The sequence below is a fragment of the Chiloscyllium plagiosum genome, unplaced genomic scaffold (assembly GCF_037043375.1).
Source record: "Chiloscyllium plagiosum isolate Xiang-an unplaced genomic scaffold, Cpla_swu_hap1 HiC_scaffold_43, whole genome shotgun sequence".
In the NCBI taxonomy this organism is placed as follows: domain Eukaryota; kingdom Metazoa; phylum Chordata; class Chondrichthyes; order Orectolobiformes; family Hemiscylliidae; genus Chiloscyllium; species Chiloscyllium plagiosum.
Window position 1 is genome coordinate 20679547 of NW_028270181.1, and position 24929 is coordinate 20704475.

A 24929-nucleotide genomic window follows, 5' to 3' on the forward strand; every position below is an offset into this window, starting at 1 on the left:
CCCTCCAAAGAGTAACCCACCTAGACCCATTTCCCTCTGACTAATGCACCTAACACTATAGGCAATTTAGCACGGCCAATTCACCTAACCTGCACATCTTTGAATTGTGGGAGAAAACTGAAGCACCCGGAGGAAATCCACACAGACAGGAGGAGAATGTGCAAATTCCACACAGAAAGTCGTCCAAGGCTAGAATCGAATATGGGTCCTTGGCACTGTGAGGCAGCAGTGCTAACCACTGAGCCACCGTGTTGTCACCCCCCCACGATTGTGTCAGAATATTTTGTAATGTCAGATATATGGAAGGTCATCAGGGGGACTCAGCTTTTCTGTTCTGAGGAAGGGTCACTCGACCCAAGACTTTAACTCTGATTTCTCTCCACATATGCTGCTAGACTTGCTGAGTTTTCCCAGCAAATTGTATTTTTGTTTCTAACTCAGATTTTACTTTGCCTGAACAATTCTTTTTTTTGGAAACAGCATCCACTTGACCTGAAGTGTCATTCAGACACAATCAAGGTATGATCCAGTTGTCTGCAGGACTCAACTAACCGATAAGTGGGAGGAGTGGCAGGGAAGCTACCCATGGTGTCTCAGATGATTTAATTGAACATTACTGTGACATATACCATGCTTACTGCATTGGAATGAACTTTGGGATGCATACCTGCTTCTTCTGACAGGCTAGGAATCAGAGAAGAGCAAAATCTGGAAAAAGGCACAGTGGCGTGGCACGGTGGTTCAGTGGTTAGCCCTGCTGCCTCACAGCACCAGGGTCCCAAGTTCAATTCCAGCCTTGGGTGGCTGTCTCTGTGGAATTTGCACATTCTCCCCGTGTCTGCGTGGGTTTCTTCTGGGTACTCTGGTTTCCTCCCACAGTCCAAAGATGTGCAGATTAGGTGAATTGGCCATGCTAAATTGCCTGAAGTGTCAGGTGCGTTAGTCAGAGGGAAATGAGACTGGGTGGGTTGCTCTTCAGAGGGTCGGTGTGAATTTGTTGGGCCGAAGGGCCTGTTTCCACATTGTAGGGAATCAATCAAATATCCAATGCTTTCTCTTTTTATTTTGCTAGTATTCATTCTGTCAATCCCATCTCCCTTTCTTCTTTCTTTTATCTTCCTTAAAAGGCGTTCCTTTCAACAAATGTCTGAACAGCTCGTTCTTTGGCCCTGCACCTATTTCCTTCATACAACTCTGCAAAGTGCACTGGGATGTTTGTCCATGTTAGGGGTGCTATATGAATGCAACTTGCTATTGCTGACATTAACAAAGGAACTTTAGCACTTATATTTGGGTTGCCATAATCCAGAATGGGACAGTTTGGAAATGAATTGCTTCTCAACATAGGAAGTAGATGATGTGTAGAATGACAACTGGATTGATTGTAAAATTAATTTGATCAGATCAGATAGATACTGCAGAGCATCACTTTCTAAAGAAAATAGTTCCAAGAACCAGGACTCAAAAATTTTGTTTTGCTTTATGTTCTTACAGTATTTTTAAAAGCAATCACTTTGTTCCAACAAAAAAGGAAGTGTTTGATCTTTTGCACCATTCACAGGATGTGGTTGCCATTTCCTTATGAGTTTTTTGCAATCTCTTACACGTCTTACCACTTACAACCTACATTTAAGGGGGCAGTTGATTCGATTTGGCAAGAAAATGGCCTGGTCTTTTAGCCAGTTTATGATTTCACTGGCTTTTATTCTCTCACTTGGTAAGTAAAAATGTTAGTTTCACTTTGAAGATACTTTTTATTGTTGAGAAGTTATTGCAAGTAGTTGATTATATCTACGGTTTATTAGCTCTGCTAGTTCCCTGTGTAACCAACACTACATAAGTTCAGATAGTCTTGTTAAATGTGAAAGAAAAAGAACCTGAAGTTTATCAGCAATTGATGAAGAATTGGTCTGAATTCAGTAAATGTTAGTTTCTTTCATATGTTGACTACCTTTGTTCGGCATTATCAATTTTCTAGCTTTGAGAAAATCTGGGATCATCTTGATTGCTTTAGTGTAGACCAGTCTTACAATTTCTGATCTGAAGAATGCCCTGAAGAACCTTAAAGTTCATTATTGACCTGGCAAATCTTCACTGAAATCAAAACTCAGAGAGCAGTTCCAACTAAACTTGAACCGAGGGCTTTGTGTCCTGAGTCAAGAGGTTTGAATTGAGCAATAAAATAGCTTGGGTGGTAAGTTGGCTTTTCATTGACAGATATAAATAAATTTGTTGAATTTTGTGCTGTTTTAAGTTGGCCACCTGTGAATTTCAGAATTAAAAAAGTAAGTGTATTTGCTATTGTGTGAAATGCTCTATTTTGTTAGTCTTTAGATTCCTAGCTCCTTTACTATTCCTACAGCCATTAATTGACAAACGTTGTTTGGCCAGGTACCATTCCACTAGCACATTCAAATAGTGGCTTTGTAATACCAACCCTATGGGTATTGATGGGTCATTCCAGCAGTCAACGCCAATGGAAAACTTGGGCATTCAGAATTTCCTGGAAGCATTTTGGCGTTGTGCCAATGAGCAAAATACATTGACTATTCTGTTCATGCTAATTTGCATGTTGTCTGTTAGGATAAAGTGACTGGTTTGTTAATTCGATACATAAGGGATTTAGCAAAGCTGCCCAAATCTGTGAACTATACTGATTCCAATACTGATTAATATTTCTCTTGGAAATTGTACATCTTCTTAAATATCCTCAAATTCACGGTGTTTTCCTAATCCTATATTATCGGGTGAGACTTTGGGCCACTCCTACTGCTAGAACATTGACAATAAATATTCATGCCAAGAATACAGCCTCACAAGATTTAGCCTTCTCTCTTTGGTTACTAGTAAGAAGGGCTAGTTATTTCAATACATTTCGGTGTCCTTTGCCAGTTCTCTCCTGAGATTGAGGAATCATGCTCCAATATACTGCCAGAGGAGAAAACTCAAAGTTTTAATGACCTCCTTCGTGCACAAGCACAGGTAGGGAAATGTCATGAGACTATTTATCGACCGAGATCATTGCAACTGACAATATCCTTGCCTGCAGTTCAAATTACAAACAAAGGTCACTGCACAGCCATCAGGAATAAGGAACCACACAACCATTTACCTTTAAAACTGAGGCAATCATTTAGATTGAGAGGGACTGCCTGAGGCCAGCTACGAGACTTGTCCCCTAACTGTGACCTCTTCCATTAATTTTCAGCCTTGAGTAAAGTCATTATCAATGTAAAATAAATGATAAATGAGTTGCTGTTCTTTTGATTGGACTTGGGTCCAACCCGTCCAGGCCAACCAGATATCCCAACCCAATCTAGTCTCATCTGCTAGCCCATATCCCTCCAACCCTTCCTATTCATATACCCATCCAAATGCCTCTTAAGTGTTGCAAATGTACCAGCCTCCACCACTTCCTCTGGCAGCTCATTCCATACACGTAACACCCTCTGTGTGAAAAAGTTGCCCTGTAAGTCTCTTTTATATTTTTCCCCTCTTAATGGTTTTGATTATCAGTCATTTCATGGCTTTTGCTTTTCTCCAACTGTAGCTATGTGACTTTGGAGAGAAAGTATTGATTCCAGAGAGAGGTTTGGAGTCCCACAGCTTTACTGTCCACATCTGGGCTGGTTACTTACACAATCTTTGTCACCCGGTGGAGAACACATTGGTGAACAGCTATGAAGCCCTGCATTTGTACTCGGCAACCCCAGTGATAATGGCAACATAATGGGCCATGAATAAAGTTTGAGCATTCACTGCAGCATCCCAATGTCAGGTGATTGCTGCTGGTGTCGCAATAGAAGTTGTTATGTTCACTATCAGACTCTGCTTGTGGTTAGGTCCAAAGGGTGCATTGTTGGAAAGGATAGACTCTCAGCCCTCTATATTGTGCAGTGTCATATCCGTGCTAGACTCCTCCAAATAGGCTGCGGCTATTTTCCTTGGAACAGCAGATCTACGGGGTGACCTTACAGAGGGTTTTAAAATCATGAGGGGCATTGATCGGGTGAATAAAGAAGGTCTTTTTCGCAGGGTAAGAGAATACAAAACTAGATGGGTTGAGAGGGGATGACTTAAGTGCCAACCTTTTCATGTAGAGAGTGGAATGGAATGACCTGCCAGAGGAAGTGGTGGAGGCTGGAACAATCACAACATTTAAAAGACATCTGGATGGGTATATGAATAGGGAAAGTTTGGAGGGATATGGACCAAGTGCTGGCAAATGGAACTAAATTAGGTTGGGATATCTGGTCGGCATGGATGAGTTGGACTGAAGGGTCTGTTTCCATGCTGCACAGCTCTATGACTCTACGATCCTTGACAATGACACAAGGATGCTTCCTGATGCAGTGAGAACTTTTTTTGTTTTGTGTACAATCATCAAAATGCTCATTGGATTCCTTTGCAGCATAGCCCATGGGGCTATTTGTTCCTGTGGTAAGCCAGCATCTATGCTATCCTTGCCCCATCTTCTGGCTGAAGCCCACCTATGCCTCTATCTCACAGGGGAGGATTCCATCCCCTTGCTGTCTCGTGAAAGTTTGCAGTAGGTCAGAATCTGAGCTGTTTACAGACTGCAATTAACTGACGGTACATCTTTATCAGCACTGTCTCCTTGCTTTCCTGCACCGCCTGGGCAAATTGCACATCTTGCAAGCAGGCCTATCCTCTTCCGGTTAGAGAGAGGGTAGTGTTTCAGGCAGAGTCCTCAATTTGTTTGGTTAATGTGTCCGACATAGTCGAATATCTGGCAGTGTGTGCAAGTTGTGAGATTTGGAAGTTTTGCAATGGTGCTGTGAACGAAGGTGTATTGAAGGGTAAGAATTTCAGGTATGTGTCCTGATTGTCGGAGAATGTTAGTAAGTGAGTAATGCAGATGTGATCAATTGAGCAGAATCTGAGGCCAATGGTGCCAGTGCTAGGATATGCCATTTGAAGATGCATATGTTAACTTTGAGCATGCATGCAATGCCATTGAATTTCATGCAGCACTGCATCCAAGTCCTCAGGGCGTGACCCCTTGCTGACCTCTACTTCCATGGCCTTTTGAAAATGTGCCAGCAGCCTCCTGATCCCATGTCTATACACAATGTCTGTCCTTCTTTACACCACTATCTGTTGAATTCACTATCCCAAGGTGCAGTGGACGCTAAGAATTGGAATAAATTTAAGGAGAAGTTAGACGGATTTTTAATGAGTAATGGGTAACTAGTTATAGGGAGTGGGCAAGAAAGTGGAATTGAGGCTGAGATGGGATCAGCCATGATTGTATCAAACGGGGAGCAGCTTGAGGGGTTGAATTGCCTACTCTTACTCCTTGTTTGTTACGTTCTAATGCACACACCAATTGTTCAAAGGCTCTCTTTCCTGTGTTGTGTCCCAAGTGTGAGAATCAAAGCTCACTCACTTCAATAATTTCAGTCCGAGACAAAAATCTGAAACAGTAGTGTCGTTTATTTGTACACTTGCAAGTGGGTGCAATGTCTAATGCCAGGTAAGTCAATGACAAATACACATCAAATCCAACAAACTCTCGAAATTTATACAATTTGAATCCCTATATTTTTTTCTTATTTCATTGTTTGCCCCCTCCTCCGCTTACGTCACTCATTTCCTTAAGACTGATCCCACAATTTCTGTTTATTCGGCCTTGTCCGTGACAAATGCCTATCTCTGGCCCCCATAAGGTTGTTTGACGTCATCCCATCCTTTGCTTACCATTATCTACTCCCTCCATCTGCGCTGCCCCTCACAAACCCAGTCTTCGTCCGATCTGTACTTTGGCCAGAAGACAGCGGGACGAAGAATGGATTCCTTAGTCCATACAAAGCAACAATATTTAATCATCTTTCTCCCTTGTACAAGTATTATTTTGCCAATTCCACAACATCCTGCCCAAAGGACTTTCTGGAGGTATGTTGTAAGGGACCCCGCCTCCATTTTAATTGGGGTTTGTTCCTGTGTCTCTGTACAAGTGGGAAACCTACTGTTTATACAGGCCTCTCTTCACAGCATTTTATCTAGTGCCTGTATTTCTACCATTGTTTTGTAATCACGTCTCATGCTGACATATCATTTTTAATGGATTATATATTTCCTCATTCTTGCTAATTCAGCTCTCGGCCGAAACAATCCCAAACTAATGTGAATTCATTTACTCTGTATCAGAACTTATAATTGCAGAAATAACATTAATTCACCTATATCCCACACAAGTGAATAATTCCCAGTTTGTAGTCACTTCATGACAACTGCCAGAAGTTACCCCAGCCATAATGGAGATCCCCTCGAAGAGGTGCAGGCTAGTTATAAGCAGTGCAGGCCTGTTTTAAGTAGTCCTTGTCAATCTTTATATTTGCTAAAGTTGTTAGGCCTGCTGGACACTGAAAATTGGTGTGTTGCTTGCAAGACAACACAGATCTATGGGTTTAGTGTGCATTGCAATTTGCACATTTGCAGGGGCTACTCCCTTAGTTTGCTTGGTAGAACATCTCAGCATTGTACAGGCTAGTAAAAATGCAGAGTCATGTTTGGTAGATTTAATGCAAAGTCAACAATAACAAATTCTTAATTTCTATTAAATAACTATTACATCACGAGTATGTCATCTGATGACTTGTGTAGGCGACTTGCTCAGATTACGTATGCAAGTTTCTATGGAAAATTGAAATTCTTTTTATTGTTTGTAAAGTGGGAATTAATTATAAATTAATTTTAATGACAAACTTAGATAACAATTGCATGGCTTTATTGAAATATATTGAAACACCTTTGAAAAACATTTCAGAACTGCATTGCTTATGATGAACATGAATCATGCAATATATTAATTAAACACAAGGTGGGAGAGAGTCAGCTTTGCAATTTTAGCTTGAAATTGGGCCATTTTGAAAAGTGCTTATCCTCCATGAATCCATTCAAACTAAATTGTGTAATGACGAACACAAAACCTGCTTTCGACTGGCACACCAGCCTTTTTTTTAAGTTGCTTGGTAAAATATACAAGGATACAATTTCTTAAGAATTGGAATAGATCATCTAGCCCTTTTGAATCATCTTTACCATTCGATACAATCTTGAATGATCTTCTCCCTCAATCCCACTCCCCCGTATTCAGTGACCAAAATTCTGTTGATCAATAGCTTTACTTAAGAATGGTAACTCACTAAAGTTTGATCATTAGAGCTGAAAATGTTAAAGGAGGTAATTTTAAATTCATGTTAATCCACCAAAGTCAGATTTTAAATGAATGGAAAAAATTTGAAAACCTAAATAAATTTTCTTGCTCGGCACAGCAGTCAGGACTTGTACATTTTTAAAATTAATTCAAAACCTTTTAAAACCTTCCCTGCAGCCAAGAGATTCAGCTTGAGTCTTAGCGTGTTTTTAAGGACCTGCAGAGAAGCATAATTACCTGCACCCCACTGTTTATTAACTTATTCTGAGATCTTGTGGACATAGCTTGTTTCCTCATGAGTTATTTTCAAAACTAACAGAAATGCTCAACAAACTCTGGTTGCACTGTACACAAATTTTGTGTGCTTTTACACTGGATTGGCTGATATTCCAACAAGAGTGTTTGGTATTCCAGTGCAATCAGGTGGGAGCCCCATGCTTGCAGTTCATGGCATGTGCTCAAGGATCAACATTGAAAATAATTTCATGGTGCATGAACAAATGAGACAAATTAGGCTGAGAGAAAAGCTAAGTGCTGGATGAAAAGTCGTCACCAGGAATATAACTAAATTTGCCAAAAGTTTGTCCTTTGAGAAAGAGCATGGATGTTGTTACAATTACAGTCCAAAAGAGTAACTGTTATTATTAAAAGTGCAAATCCAAAATTGTAGCTATTACTTTTTCTCTCTCTTCCTCTCCTGCTACTTTCAGTGATCTATACACATATCTCTCTCCTGCAACACCCCCTTTAGAATTGTATATCTTTTAATTTATATTATTTTTCATAAGAAAGACTTAAGAAAGCCTGCAATTTTAGCTTGATATCTTTATTTGTTTAACTTGGAGATGCCAGTGTTGGTTGGACTGGAGTCCAAAGTTAAAAATCACACAACACCAGGATATAGTCCAACAGGTTTATTTGGAAGCACTAGCTTTCGGAGTGCTTCCAAATAAACCGTTGGACAATAACCTGGTGTTGTGTGATTTTTAACTTTATTTTTTGACTTAATACTAAGAGTGACTTTAATGTTTAATTTTTAACTTTGTTCCTTATTTGTTTCTACCTTGTTCCTAAGTTTTTGTAACTAGGTACTTGTACCTAAGATGGCGCTGTGCGTGGCGACATTGAAAACTTTTGTACTTGAGTACACATGACAATAAAGTCTAAATCTAAATCTTTTCAATGTTCTTCTTACCAAAATGGATCACTCACATTTCTTCTCTGCATTGAAACTCATCTGCCACCAACTACCAACTCCCCAACTTGTCCATGTCCTTCTGGAATTCTACACTGTCTTTCTCTACAGTTTACAATTCTTAAAGGATATAACATGACTCCCAAGAGAACGTAAGGCACGACCAAGCCAAGTTCCACAGGTATGGTCACCAGCAAAAATGACACTGCTCTGGGCAACATCTACCATACAATCTTAGATGGAATAGATTCCCCCAGTGTAATCTTCAGGAAATGAAACAATTTTAGTAACTGTGTGTTTGCTTCTTCTTAGTTTCTGGGTCTAGATCTGTCTTCATTGTCCTGCCTGGGCTGCACTACTGGACCCATCAATTTAGATTAGATTCACTACAATGTGGGGACAGGCCCTTCGGCCCACAAGTCCACACCAGTCCTCCGAAGAGTAACCCACCCAGACCTAATGCACCTAACACTATGGGCAATTTAGAATGGCCAATTCATCTGACCTGCACATCTTTGGACTGTGGGAGGAAATCCACGCAGACACGGAGAGAATGTGCAAACTCCACACAGACGGTCGCCTGAGGTGGGAATTGAACCCACGTCTCTGGCACTGTGAGGCAGCAGTGCTAACCACTGAGCCACCGTGCCGCCCACATGTAATCTTATCATTTGAGAAATCAAATCTCAACCTGTTATATTATGATTATAGCATCTAGCTGTTTCTACAATTCAGCAATTTATTTCAATCATTGATCAACCACAGAACCATGGGATTTTTACGATGCAGAAGGAGGCCATTCGGCCTATCCCGATCCATTAATGTACCAATCTGTATGCTTCTAATTAGAAAAAGTTGAAAATTTTCCAAAGGGAAAGCAAATGACTCTTTAGTATTCCTTGGATTTGTAAACATGGTACTGTTGTGTAATCAAATTTTGCATGAACTTTCTCTCATTCTTTCATTGGGATCAATGGCAAGGTAAGGCTTCCTTCATTGCTTCTTGAAAGATGGTAGTGAATCATTTTCTTGAACCCCAAAGTCTACCTAACTGTGTAGGCTTGGTTTGTTTGTCCACCTCACAGGACAGTTCAACTACATCGCTGCGGGTCTGGAGTCACACGAAGGGCTTTTGCTCGAAACATTGACTCTCCTGTTCCTTGGATGCTGCCTGATCTGCTGTGCTTTTCCAGCACCACACTCTCGACATTGGCCAGACCTGGCAAGGACAGCATTTTCCTTCCCAAAAGATCATTAGTGAACCAAATTTTTTTTTTTTTTGCAACAGCTTCCTGGCCACCGTTCATGAGATTAATTTTATTGTCCAAATTAATTAAATTTTAAAATTCCACCTGTTTCCCATAATGGGATTTGAATCTTTTATCCCAAAACAGAGCCTAGGCTAACATTTTCCCCTCAACAAACGTTATCAAAATACTTACATTACATCAGCAACCATACTGCAAAGGTATTTGACTGGACATAAACATCTTTGGGTGGCACGGTGGCACAGTGGTTAGCACTGCTGCCTCACAGCGCCAGAGACCTGAGTTCAATTCCCGCCTCAGGCGACTGACTGTGTGGAGTTTGCATGTTCTCCCTGTGTCTGCGTGGGTTTCCTCCGGGTGCTCCGGTTTCCTCCCACAGTCCAAAGATGTGCAGGTCAGGTAAATTGGCCATGCTAAATTGCCCGTAGTGTTAGGTAAAGGGGTAAATGTAGGGGAATGAGTGGGTTGCGCTTCGGCGGGTCGGTGTGGACTTGTTGGGCCGCAGGGCCTGTTTCCACACTGTAAGTAATCTAATCTAATCTAATCTTGAGATATCTGGGGGATCGTGGAGTTCATTTTTGAAATGAGTGTTCCTTTCTTACTTTTCTGTTTTCAGTTCTCAGTATGTTCATCCTTCCTCAGTACACATTATGGTGGGTGATTTTCTGCAGGTAATGTCTGGGGCTGTTTTACAAAGTTGGAATTGAGGCCCAAAAGCATTTGAAGCTTACACTGTTACCAAATTAAATAAGTAGCAAATTCTTATTTCAAGCTGAGCCAATTCATTTTTCGACTACAATATAATTTGATTGCCAAAGTATTGAACTTAATAGGAAATAAATTGCCAGTTAGTCATTAAAATCTATCAGATTCAGTTGAACTTTCTTTCTGACACAGATGCTATGTTAATAACGACATTAATCTTATTAGAATTTATATGTTTAGAATTATTTGTACAAAATAAATCATGATCATTACTTTTTCATGAAATTTAAAAGCTTTGGGCAATATAGTGCAGTTCATTCCTTAGTCAACACAAACTTGACCACTCATTTCTTGACACTCCTGCTAAATGTTAGCTACCATCTGATCACCCAAACAGCTCTGATAACATTTAAACCCATCGTATGTATGTTCAACTTCCTTACAAGCTGTCACAACTTTCCTACAATATGCATTAGTTAGGACCAGGTGTAAGCCATTTGCCTCCTTGAGCATTTAATTATGTCATTGTTGATTTGATTGTAACATCAACTGCACATTCCTATCTACCCCTGATTACCTTCCACCCCTTGCTTACCAAGAAGTTGTCCACCTCAGCCTTACAAACCTTCAAAGACTTTGAGTCCATTACCTTCAAGAGAAGAGAGTTCCAAAGACTCGTGGTCCTTTGGAAGAGGAAATTCTCTCAAATGGATGACCACCTACCTATTCCTGATGAAGGGCTTTTTCCCGAAACGTTGATTTTTCTGCTCCTTGGATGCTGCCTGACCTGCTGTGCTTTTCTAGCACCGCCCTAATCTAGACACTTATTTTTGAATGGCAATTTCCAATTCTAGATTCTCCCACAAGAGGAAATATCCTTCCACATGTACCCTGTCTAAATCCATCAGACTCTTATTATTTCAGTCAAATTGCCTTCTACTGTTTGAAACTGACAGCTGATCACAGTCCCGGATTCCTTGACATTTGAATTCAAATATTTACTTAAAATAAAAGACATATAGCCAAAGATGTCAAATTCAGTGATTTTCTGACAACACCTTGAGAGGAACACCGTGCATGAAAGTGAACAACAAACAGGCACCCTACAAAAGGGAGAGAAGGCATTCAAAACAAATTGGCTGTGATTTACTATGATGACTGACTGTTCTCAAGAAAACAATCTTCTGTGGGTTATGTCTATTATTACAGGAAAAGAATAAGTCAGGGTCAAAAACAATTTGCAGTCCTGGTTTGTGTGTATTTGTAGGCTGATACATTAATGTGGACAAATATGCTCTGAGCGTCTCAGCTTAAGGACAGTCATTAAACAGCCCTGCAATGCAAGTAAAGGAAGGATATTTCTCACTCTGAGTACTGGAAGCCAGGCAAGCCAGTTAAATCACTGTTAGAATGAAACAGGATAAAAGTGTGTTGGCTAATTTGCAGAGCTTGGTCATTTGGCTCCTTTTAAACGATAATGACATTTGGATTGGAGAATGTTATCAATGAGGTAAAATATTCATTTTAAGTTAACCATGAGTGATTGAGAGATGGGTTTGAATTAAGAAAGGGAGACAGTTCATCCCTCTTCATCTTGCAACATAACTATTTGGGGGTATCCTGCTCAGAATCTTAATGAATTGGGTACCCTCACCCAGGGATTTTTTGTAACAATTTTCTCATAAGTCAACATGCCTGGATTTGTTAGCCTAACAAATCTTCTCTGAATTGCTTCCAACACATAGTTCCTTGTTTAGACAGGGAGACCAATGCCATATACAGTATTCCAGATGTGCCCTCACCAATTCCCTGTATAACTGAAGCATAACTTCCCTACGTTTGTGTACAACATTTCCCTTCAGAAGAGGTAATAGCATGCTGTTAGCATTCCTAATTACTTTCTGTACTAGCTGTTTTTGTGATTCATGAACTAGGACACCCAGATCCACTGCAAGTCAGAGCCCTGCAGACTCTCACCATTGAGATAATAATGTTCCTTTTTCCAATTCCTCCTGCCAAAAGGAACAATTTTATATTTTCTCATGGAATACACTATTTGTCCACTTACTAAGCTATCCATATCTCTTTTACAACTTGCTTTTCTGTCTATTTTTGTATCATTAGAAAATGTCACAACCACATGTTCAGTTCCTTTATCCAAGTCATTCCTATAAGTTGCAAAAAATCAAGGTCCCAGCAATGAACCCTGTGGCATTAACTACTCAAGTTACTCTTGCCAACCAATAAAATGACCCAATTATGGCTACTCTTGATTTCCTATTAGCTAGTCAATCTTCTAACCCATGCTAATATGTTATCTACTACACCATAGTAATACAGGGATAGACATAGGACATTGAGCCTACTCTCAGTGTAATACAATTATGGCAATTGAACGCTTCTTTTTAATTCTTTCCAATTCCTTTCACCCATACTATCCTCATATCCTATAGACTATTTGTAATTATAAATCTACCAATTTCAACTTGAAACATACTCAAAGACTGAGCTAGCTTCCAGAGGTGTGTGGGTAAAGACTTTAAAAGATTCATAACCCTTAGAGGGAAAAACAAATTCTCCTCATCTCGGTCCTAAATGTCAACTAACTCCTTATTTTCAATGCTTGTCCTCTGGTCCTAGGCTGTGCTGCTGGGGAGATCATCTTACTTGCATCTACCTTGTCTATTAAAGAACAAACAGCAAAGAACTTTACAGCACAAGAACAGGACCTTCGGCCCTCTAAGCCTGCGCCGATCTAGATCCTCTATCTAAACCTGTCCCCTTTTTTCTAAGGATCTGTATCTGTCTGCTCCCTACCCATTCATGTATCTGTCTAGATGTATTTTAAATGTTGCTTTCGTGCCCAACTCTATCACTCTGCTGGCAACGCATTCCAGGTACCCACCACCCTTTGTGTAAAGAACTTTCCATGCATATCTCCTTTAAACATTTCCCCTCTCACCTTGAACTCGGGACCCTTAGTAATTGAGTCCTGCACTCTGGGAAAAAGCTTCTTGTTATTCACCCTGTCTGTACTCTCATGATTTTGTAGACCTAATCAGGTCTCCCCCTCAACCTCTGTCTTTCAAATGAAAATGATCCTAATCTACTCAACTCCTCATAGCTAGTGCCCTCCATTCCAGACAACATCCTGGTGAACCTCCTCTGCACCTCTCCAAAGCATCCATATTCTTTTGGTAATGTGGCGACTAGAACTGTATGCAGTATTCCAAATGTAGCTGAACCAAAGTTCTATACAACTGTAACATGACTGCCAACTCTTGTAGTCAATACTCCGTCCAATGAAGGAAAGCATGCCGCATGCCTTCTTGACCACTCTATTGACCAGCATTGCCACCTTCAGGGTACAATGGGTCTGAACACCCAGATCTCTCTGTACATCAGTTTTCCTCAGGGCTTTTTCATTAACCATATAGCTCGCTCTTGAATTGAATCTTGAATTCCATCTGCCATTTCTCTGTTCGGCTCTCTAATCTTTCTATATTCTGCTGCCTTCTCTGTCAGTCTCCTTCACAATCTGCTACTCCACCAATCTTAGAGTCATCTGTAAACTTGCTATCCTTAAAAACATTTTGTAGGTTTTAATGAGATCATGTCTCACTGTTTGAAACTCTTGAGAATACAGGCCCAGTTTGCTCAATCTCTCTTCATAGTGCAGTCCTGCCTATCAGAAACAAGTCTGATGAACTTTTGTTGCACTTCCTCAATTCAACAATATCCTTCCTGAGACAAGGAAAACAAAAAATGCACTCAGTACTCTAGATGTGGTCTATTCCATTTTCTATACAATCGAAGCAAACCTTCACTACTCCTGTACTCAAAACTTCTTGCAATTATGGCTGCCATTCCATGAGCTTTCCTTATAGCTTGCTATATCTGCATGCTGACCTTCAGTAACTTATTGGCAAGAAACCTAGGTCCCTTTGGACATCCAATAAAAGTGGATAACCTCACATCTTTCCACATTATATTCCATTTGTCGTGTTCTTGCTCATTCGCTAAGCCTGTTCAAATTCTCCTGGGGCCACTTTATACATTGAATCCCTACAGTGTGGGAACAGGCCATTCAGCCCATTGAGTCCACATTGAGCTTCGAAGAGTATCCCACCCCTTATCCTGTCTCTGTAACCTTACATTTCCCATGGCCAGTACACCTAACTTGGACATCTTTGGGCTGTGTGATGAAACCGGAGCCTTCTGAGGAAACCGACGCAGACACAGGGAGAATGTGCAAAAATTCTAGCCCGAGGCTAGAATCAAACCTAGGTCCGTGGTGCTGTGAGGCAGCAGTGTTGCCTACTGAGCTATTGTGCTGCTTAGTGACTCACAGCACCAGAAATTTCCTCTTCATAACACACATTACCAATTAGCTTTCCACCATATGTGAAGTTGGAAATATTACATTTGGTCCCCACATCTAAATCTTTGAGATATGTAGTGAACAGTTGAGGCCCAAGTATGAATCTATCAGCACCCACTCGTTATAGCCTGCCAACATGAGTATGACCCATGTATTCCTACTCTCCATTCTCTGCCTGTTAGTTAATCCCTGCCAGTACATTTCCTTCTATACCGTAAGAAATAGGAGCAGAATTAGGACATTTGGCCCATTGAGTCTGAACTGCCCTTCTATCATAGCTGATATGTTTCTCAACACCACTCTCCCGCCATTTCTCTGCAAACCATGTGCTTTAATTTTGCGAAGCAACCTCCCTTATTAAGTCAGACCTTATTAAAAGCCTTCTAAAAATCCAAGTATTAAATGTCCGTTGTCTCACCTTCATCAAGTTTGTTAGTAACACCTTCAAAAAACTTCCAACTTCATCAAACACAATTTCCCATTCACAAATCCATGCTGACTATGCCCAATCAATTCACCAAAGATCTTCAAACAGCACTTTCCAAACCCACAACCACTTTCTTCTGGAAGGCCGAGGACAACAGACGCACTGGAACACCACCACCTTCAAGTTCCCCTCCAAGCCACTCACCATCCTGACTTGGAAATATATCGCCATTCCTTCACTGTTGCTGGGTCAAAATCATGGAATTCCCTCCCTAATGGCATTCTGATTCAACCCACAGCAGATGAAATGCAGCAATTCAAGGAGGCAGCTCACCCCCACCTTCTCAAGGGTCAAGTAGGGACAGGCAATAAGTGCTGGCCGGCCAGTGATGCCCACATCCTACAAATGAATAAAGGAAAAAAAATTAGATAACTATTATCCAAGCATCCACTTATCATATCCTTTATAAAATGTTTGAATAATTTTCCTACTATAGGTCCATAAAGACCATCCATTGTCACTGCACAGTTTTTAAATTAGATTACTTACAGTGTGGAAGCAGGCCCTTTGGCCCAACAGGTCCACACCGACCCCCCTACATTTTACCCCTTCACCTAACACTACGGGCACTTTAGCATGGCCAATCCACCTAACCTGCACTTTTTTGGACTGGGGGAGGAAACTGGAGCACCTGGAAGAAACCCACGCAGACACGGGGAGAATGTGCGAACTCCACACAGTCAGTTGCCTGAGGCGGTCTCTGGCGCTGTGAGGCAACAGTGCTAACCACCGCGCCACCCATATTGTTATAAATGTATTTTCCCATCCACCTCAGTCAAATTTGAGTCACATGGAGTTTCAGTTTTTGTTATTCAAATTTAGCACCCTTGCTTCAGGTTGAACCACCTCACCTTTCAAGCATAATGAAAAATTCTATCATTTTGTGATCGCTCATTCCTGAAGATACTTTTACCACAAGATTTTCAATTAGGCCTTTCACATCATGCAATACTAAAATAGCCTACCCTCTGATCCCCTCTTCAAAACAATACTTTAGTAAACCATCCCTAAGACTTGCCAGAAACTTGTCCTCTAACCCTTTAGTGCTCAGTTGGTTTATCCAGTCTTTATGCAGATTCACGTCACTCAAGATAACTGCGTTACCCATGCTGTAGGTTTCTCTAATCTCCTGATTAATACTTTGCCCCAAGCTAGGGCTCTCATGGTACCATGGTAGTGTCCCTACCTCTGCGCCAGGCGGCCTGGGTTAAGTCCCATCTGCTCCAGACGTGTGTGATAATACCACACTGAACCGCAACTTCTGGCTGATCCCCCTTCACCTGGAAAGACATCCTACAGCTGCTCCATGACATTCTTGACCCTGGCAACTGGGAGGCAATGAATCTTACTAGAGCCATGTTCAATGTTGCTTGCCTGATCCTCTGATGATGTAACCCTCCAGCCCTATTGTCCATCCATTCTTCTTCAACAGCACTCCACCCTGACCCCCACACAGCTGAGATGGCTGTGGTGCCATTGCTTGGGATCTGGCTACACCCCCCCCACGGAACCAACGTCTTCACCAGTTTCCAAATGGAATACCCATTAGCAAGGTGAATGGATCTGGGGACTCCTGCACTACCTTCCTAGGTTATCCATTCCCTCTCTGCCTGCATGCTTCTAACCTGGGATGTGATTACCTCCCTGTACCATATAGTCCTCTGCCTTATAGATACATAACCGTGACTCCAGCCGCTACTCAAGTTGTTAAACCCAAGACTCACGCTGGTACAACCGAAGACATTTCCTGCAGATGGGTCATATGGTGATAAATCCATACAATCTGCTGGATGTACGTTCCTATTGGCCTACTGACCTGTCATTATAAAACTCTAAAAATGAATTGTTGCCTTTAGAATAAATTTTACTAAATTTTACTTCTCTTATGATAACTTTATTTTCTTCAGTTTACTTGAATAATTTAGTTTACTTTGGCTTGATTTAATTTTACTTTCTCTTTGGTTGGGGTCCTTACTGAAATCTAGATGGGCTACGTCTTTTCTATAAACAATATGTTTTTCTGGTTTTAAGATATTTTATCACTAACAGCAGCTTGTCACTAAACAATGCACTTCGAGATTTCCTATGATTTCCCTCTTGGACTTCCAGTTAGCCTGGCTGCTGAGTAGCTATGATTTTTTTATATATTCATTCTTGGGCAGCATTTATTGGCCATCGCAGAGGATTGTTAAGAGTCAACAAGATTGCTGTGGGTCTGGAATCACATGTGGTCCAGACCCAGTAAGGGTGGCAGTTTACTTCCCTGAAGAGCATTAGTGAACCAAATGGGTTTTTCCTGATAATTGATTATTAGGCTTTTAATTCTAGAAATTTATTGAATTCAAATTCCACCATCTGCCATGATGGGATTCATACCCTGGCTCCCATAACAGTATCTGGGTCTCTGGATTAATGGCCCAGCAATAATACCACTAAGCCATCTTGAACATACAGCGCAGCATAGGCCCTTTGGCACCTGGATGTTGTGTCAACCTGTGAAACCAATTTGAATCTAATGGAACCTTCCCCAAATCTCAGGAACTTTGGAAAATTGGAACCAGTGCATCAACTATCTCACTGGTCTTTTATTTTAAGACATAAGATGAAGTCCATCAGTATTGTCAGCTTACAGCTCCAATAATTGAACAGTACCACCTCCCTGGTGATTGTAATTTTTTGAGTCCTTGCCCCCCCCTCCTTTGTTTCTTGGTTAACAACTAATTCCACAATGTCACTTGTTTCCCCTATAGTTGAGACCAATGCAAGATACCTATTCAGTTCATCTGCCTGCTCTTTATTTTCCATTGGAGAAGGGCTCCAAATTTTCCTGAAGAAAGGCTCATGCCCGAAATGTCGATTCTCCTGCTCCTTGGATGTTGCCTGACCTGCTGCGCTTTTCCAGCAACACATTTTCAGCTCTTTATTTTCCATTACTAATTCACCAGATGCACTTTCTATAAGACCACTTAACATACTCTTTTCTTCCTAAATATTTATAAGAACTCTGTTTTTCTGCTTCTAGTTAACTTTCTCCCATATTCCCCTCCTTATTAATCTTTTAGACATTCTTTGCTTTTTAAAAAAAAATTCTGACAATTTTTCTGACCTGCCACCCATCCTTGTGAACTTATATGCTTGTTCTTTAAGTTTGAAACTAACTTTAACTCTGTTGATTAATCACAGATGATAGGTCCTCCCCTTGGACTTTTACTTTCTCATTGGAATGCACTTTTAATGCATAATTTGAAATACCACATTAAATGTCTGCCATTGACTGATTCCTTAACATAATTTGACATTAAGAATTATTCTATCATTATTACATTGCTGAGCTTCCTTCAAAAATAGGGATATTGTATTTCCAAATTGAGCAATGTTACACTTTAAAAGGTCCTTAGATTGCTTTTGTTTTTTTTTTCAAAGATATTCCAGGTTCATGAAGCACTATAGAAATGCAAATTTTTCTGTCCCATCATTTAGAAAAGAAATAGTAAACTAAGGTTTATCGGCCTGATATAATCTAAGCATTTTGAATGTTTTCCTGCCACCTGGTGATTTGAAAAAAAAAACAAGGGTACAAGCTCAATTATTTTATATATCAGCCTGAACTGAATCAAATGTTGAAGCCAACTCAGATTTCATGGGATTAGTCAAGCTGAACATTTGCTGTTCAGTCAGAACTTGGCTCAGATCGTATGTTGCAGAGGGGAGAAAGTGCAAGGGAACATTGCTAGGTCTTTACACACACCAATTTTGAAGAAAAAATATTGGCTTACTTACAAGTGCGTAGTTTCTTTTCAGAAACGTGCAGTATAGCTCCCATTTTGGCTAGCTGGATTAGTCTGGCTGATGCTAAGCTAAATTAAACTAAACCTCAGAACCACAGCATGGTGCCATACCTGCAGACTGCATTATTCTGACTCCGGACTGCAACAATCTTAATGGTACTTGCATGGAATAAGACGCTGTGGAAGGAACATTTTTAATGCCTCTGAGTAATTCCTATTAAAAGGTTCTTGTGTAAAAATAGAACTTTTGCTTTGTTTTGAGAGAGTACAGTAGAAATCTGGCTCTTCCCCATGCACTTTATCAACATTGCTCATAAGATGTCAAATGATGTACACAGGATTATTTTTAGAGATATTTGGTTGCGGAAAGTTGTCAAGGACATTAAACCGTAACATGTTAAATGAACTTAGAAAAACTGAACAAAAACGTTTGTTCAAGAATAACACTCAATATCACTGAGTGCAGCAATTAAGCAAGTAGTCAGGATGTTTATTTGAAATGCAAGCTGACAAAGAACAAATGTATAACAGCAAGGGGACACATTTCTGCTTTCTCTGCAGAAATGCATCCCTTGTGAGTTCAAGACAAAATTACGTTTTGGTGGTTACCACTTTTTAAAAAATCTGTGAGATTGTGCTGTGCACAGATTAGCTGCTGCATTTCCCTCACTCACAACAGTGCCTACATTTCGAGGCAGGATTTTATGGCCTTCAGATAAGAAGTGGGCTGCCTGAAGTTGGGGAGGTTGCTGCATCATCATAGCATAAGCGTTCATAATTCTTTATAAAGCCACTTGCCAGTTAAAGTTAATGTCCACTTGAACCCCTTGTAATCCAGCTCAGCCACAGAAACCTCTCTCCATCACCATCAGTGTCAATGTCCACACTAGATATTTCTTCTGAAGCTGCAAAGTTCTTTTATTCATTCACAGCATGAGGATGAGAGCATTTATCACCCAGAGGACAGTTAAGAGTTAACCACATTGCTGTGGGTCAGGAGTCACATGTAGGCCAGACCAGGTAAGGATGGCAGATTTCCTTCCCTAAAAGATATTCATAAACCAGGTGGCTTTCTGTTAACAATCGACAACAATTTCCTTGTCATCCTTAGACTCGCCTTTCCAGATATTTATTGAATTCAGATTCCACCATCTGCCATGGCAGGATGTGGACCCAGGTCCCCAAAATATTACCTGGATCTCTGGATTAACAGTCCAGTGATAATACCTTCAGACCATCAGAACCAGTCTTCTGACCTGTATTTTTGTCCAGTTTCCCATCTTGTAGCTTTTCTGTGGGAGATTGTCATTTAGTGCTGAATCGTGTTTACTCAGCACTTACTACATCTTCAAATGAACCTTTGAGGTGTGGGCCTCAGAAGGTATTCTAGCTGCCTCGATTCTTTAAGCTCTAATCATCATAGTTATCTTTTTCAAAAGTCTATTTCTTCACCCAAACTGTGTTTTTATTGTGTCATTCCGATTAGTCTGCACTTTGGAAAGGCAGATCAGAAAAGGACTTATACACTTAATGGTAAGGTTCAGGGGAGTGTTGCTGAACAAAGAGAACTTGGAGTGTAGGTTCATAGCTCCTTGAAAGTGGAGTTGCAGGTGGACAAGTTAGTTAAGTAGGCGTTTTGTATGCTTGCCTTTATTGGTCAGTGCTTTGAATTTAGGAGTTGGGAGGTCATGTTGGGCCTGTATAGGGCATTGGTTCAGCCAACCATGGAATAATGCATCCAATTCTGGTCTCTCTGCTACAGGAAAGATGTTGTTAAACTTGAAAGTGCACAGAAAAGATTTACAGAGGTGCTGAGCTATAGGGGGAAGCTATTTTCCCGAGAGTGTCAGAGGCTGAGGTTTTATAAACCTTATAGAGGTTTATAAATCATGAAGGACATGGATAGTGTGAATAGCCAAGATATTTTCCCTGGGGTGGGGGAATCCAAAACTAGAGGGAAAGGATTTAAGTTGAGAGCGGAAAGATTTAAAAGGGACCTAAGAGGGATTTTTTTCACTCAGAGGATGGTGCATGTTTCGAAGAGTGTGGTGCTGGAAAAGCACAGCTGGCCAGGCAGAAAATCAATGTTTCTGGCATGTGTTCTTCATCAGGGCTGAAACATCAATTCTCCTGCTCCTCGGATGCTGCCTGACTGGCTATGTTTTTCCAGCACCACTCTTTTCTTAGGATTCCCACAGTGTGGAAACAGGCCCTTTAGCCAAACAGGTCCACACCAACCCTCCCACCCAAACCCATTACTCCAAATTTATCCCTGACTAATGCACCTAATCTACACATCCCTGAACACTATGGGCAATGTAGCATGGGTAATTCACCAACCTGCACATCTTTGGATTGTGGGAGGAAACCAGAGCACCCAGACACAGGGGGAATGTGCCAACTCCACACAGACAGCCACCTAAGATTGGAGTCAAACCTGGGTCCCTGGTACTGTGAGGCAGCAGTGTTAACCACTGAGCCATTGTGCCAATCTCCAGCATTGGCAGTCCTCACTTTCTCCTAGATAGTGCATGTATGGAATGAGCTGCCAGAGGAAGTGGTGGAGGCTAATACAATTACAACATTTAAAAGGCATCTGGATGGGTATATGAATAGGAAAGGTTTAGAGGGATATGGGCCAAGTGCTGGCAAATGGGATTAGATTAATTTAGGATAACTGGTCGGTGTGGATGATTTGGCTCGAAGGAGCTGTTTCCACGCTGTACATCTCTGTGACTCTATGTTAAAACAGCAGTATACCCGTGCTGGCACTCCCTTGTACCACATATTTTCAGCTGGAAGACATTTACATACCAGACGTAATCTGCATGATAAAAAATGTTACCAATTACCAATGTAACCATTTCACTGAGGGGCGAAACAGTAATGTGGTTACTTGAGTAGTAATGACAGCAACTTTGTTACTCTGGTTCCACCGTTAGATGTCATCAGAAAGCTTATTCTTTGGGGGCCCACCATTGCACTTACGCTGCAACTATAGAGACAGAGTTGAAGCATTCCGAGAAAATTGCTGACCAGTAATGTCAAACAGGAAAAATAAAATCTGGGAGGTGGTGCTCTTTGACACGCAGCTCAGAAAGTATTTCAAATCACTGTTCTTTCTCTCATGTTGTGCTCAATTGTTTTGTATTTGATTATGACAGTCTGGTAACTGATCCATGACCCAATGTGCTTGTTTAGTTCAGCCTGGGTATTGACTCAAAGATAACAAACAGACTGGAACTGAGCTGGAAGGGGAGTATAGACACGTTAAAGCATCGTATAAGACTCCTGCATACTCAGAAACTGTATAGCTGAGGAAAACTAAACATATAAACTTTACAACATTCAAGATGTCCCAAAGCATTTTAGTGCCAATACTTTCTTTGAAGTGTAGTGTACCGTAGTATCACAAAAGTCTTTTAGGTCCCCTTGGACAGACAATAACATGTTAATGCTTTATCATTGTGCACACTTTGAATGCTGCAAGGAAGCAACTTAGAATAAAGGGCAGAAAAAATCAATCGTCCAGGTTATCTTAATGTTCGCAGGTCTTTGAGAGGACAAATTTTTAAGGGAACATATGATGGATGCACTATTGTGAGTACAGCACTGTACACCCTTGCTCCATTTAACCAGAAACTTTGGTAACCATCTCCATGCTGAGCATAAGATTGATTTCCTAGACCCTAAATCATGTGCTTTTTAGCCCCTCGGCCTTTTTGATTTCAGGAACTCAGGCCATTTATCCTTCCAGAGCCTGCTAGCCTCAACTCAGTTGGCTTGCAGATATTGACAGGCACACTGATTATCAACTGACCCAGAGGAGCCCCTTGACATTCAATGGTGTTAATATCACTGAATCCCCTGCTATCAACATACTGGGGGTTATCATTGACTAGAAACTCAACTGGACTCCCCACACAAACACAGAGCTGCTTACTGATAAGAGTACTGCAGCAAGAAACCAGCTCGCCTCCACTTTCTCAAAGGGAACTGGGCATGGGGTTGGGCACTAAATGCTGGCCAACCTGCAATGCCAACACCCCATGGATAAAAACAAGAAGAATCAAAATAAGGCTCTTAGAAGCAAGAAAATGGTCTGGAAAGTGAAAATCCTTCCCAGATATTTTTTTCACACTCATACAGTTTCAAATCTCCTTTCCAAGTCATTACCTTGTTTCAACAGTAATATCTGGCATCGTCTTATAAGGGAATCCTGTTCTCTGTAGTTTTCCTGCCAGGACTAGCTTTGTGGGTCGGATCACACTGCATCAAGTGTACGTGTCTAGAAGAAGTAAAACAATGCTCTCTGAAACTGATCTTGCTGAACTGATCACCAAGAAGCTTGAAAGCTATGCGTTGTTCATTGCAGTAATGCATGGCTCCCGCTATATATGGTTAACAACGCGACAAGCAGACTAGTACATGAGAAAGCCAAGCAGTGCCGTGTGGTGATATTAGCCTGCATTTCTCACTGATAAACAAACAAACACTTGCTTCCACATATAATGCCTTTGAAAACCTTAGGGTGTTCCAAAACACTTCATAGCTAATTAGAAATTGAAGTTAGTCATTTTTATAATATAGAAAGCCAGCAGCTGAGTTGCACTCAATAGCTTCCCTACAAACGATGCAGAGGGAATGGCTGGATCACTTTTTGCAGCATGTTAGTTGAGGGATAAGTAGTAACCAGAATATCAATGACAATGCTATCCTCCCAGCCATCCCACCCCAGCTATAGGATCCCTTCCCAATCACCTCCAGGTCTTTGTTTTAATCTCTTGCCTGAAAGCCAGCACCACTGACAGTGTGGTACTCCCTCAGGACTGTGCTGGTATATCAGTCTAGATGATGTAAACAGATCTGTGGGGTTTGAACTTATATCCTTCCAGTCTAGATGTGAAACTAAGCTCCAGGCAACAACACAGGGAGCATAGGTTTGCTATGGCAGCTGTGAGTTACAGGTCTTAACTATATATTGACAACAACAGAAGCTTTTATTCAATTAGGACTACACCTCTAGTGTCAATTTGGAAACTGTTGCTTGTGACATGATTGTCGCATCATTCTAGGGTATATAGCCAACCTATTATTGGGTCCATATCCTAGAATGACATGACAATTGTGACCAGACAACTAGTTCCTCTTAATTTAAGAGTTGGGGAGAAAACCAATTGGAATCCTTTAAACCAATCAGAATTAACCCGAGTTTTGATGCTGTTTGCTGTAACCTTGTGTAACTGAAGCAAAACTTTTAAAATAAATATTTCAATGGTTAAGCAAGAAGATTAGACATGCAAGGGAGGAGGGCCTACAAAACATGAAAATAATGTGAAACATTTGCTGTGCAGCTCTGACAATCCTGGTATGAAACCTATCATTGTGCAACATAAACATGAAATCTAGTAATTTGACGAGGTACTATGGAACTCCGATGTCAGTTCAACATTAGTGAAAGCTAGTTGATAAAGTACACAGAACTAAGTTGACAAGCCTATGAGTGAGAACTATGTCTTACATAGTTGATGACATTAGATTCACAGCACTGTTAGGTTTGTTACCCTTCTCTGTTAAGTAGATTCTGCAATAGTTTGATCAGACAGTGTTCCAGTTTTGAAATTGCTGTCTGTGCTGGTGATGATTTGAGTTTCACTCTACCCTGTTTTGGGAGTTTGTTCAAATTGACTCAGCTGTTCAACCTATCTCAATGTGAACAGCACAGCAAAGCACCATCATGTATAATCTTGAGCATTCTCTCTTCTTTAAGTTGTGTCACATTATTTTGCAAGCAGATAGGTTTTTGGCTAATTTAGGTACACAGAGACTGGCAGACATGCAAAGAACCAAGTTTCAAGAAGCAAGTTTCCTGTATTTCTGGCATTAATCCCCCTTTGGCATTTGATTCCATTTTCAGATCAACTT

The 24929-nt window shown here is 40.9% G+C and overlaps 1 protein-coding gene across 4 annotated transcripts in view; it reads left to right on the forward strand.

The window, feature by feature from the left end:
- The first annotated feature begins 1609 nt into the window (after positions 1–1609).
- Positions 1610–24929, forward strand: part of LOC148137451 (uncharacterized) — a 77952-nt gene continuing 54632 nt past the window's right edge. For 2 of the 4 annotated variants that reach the window (XM_087982285.1, XM_087982291.1), the window contains exon 1: positions 1610–1717. In XM_087982285.1, coding sequence (XP_087838411.1) covers positions 1663–1717 — 55 coding nt within the window. In that variant the 5' untranslated portion in view covers positions 1610–1662. The remainder of the gene's footprint in view (positions 1718–24929) is intronic. The other 2 variants (XM_087982287.1, XM_087982289.1) reach the window with 2 other exon arrangements.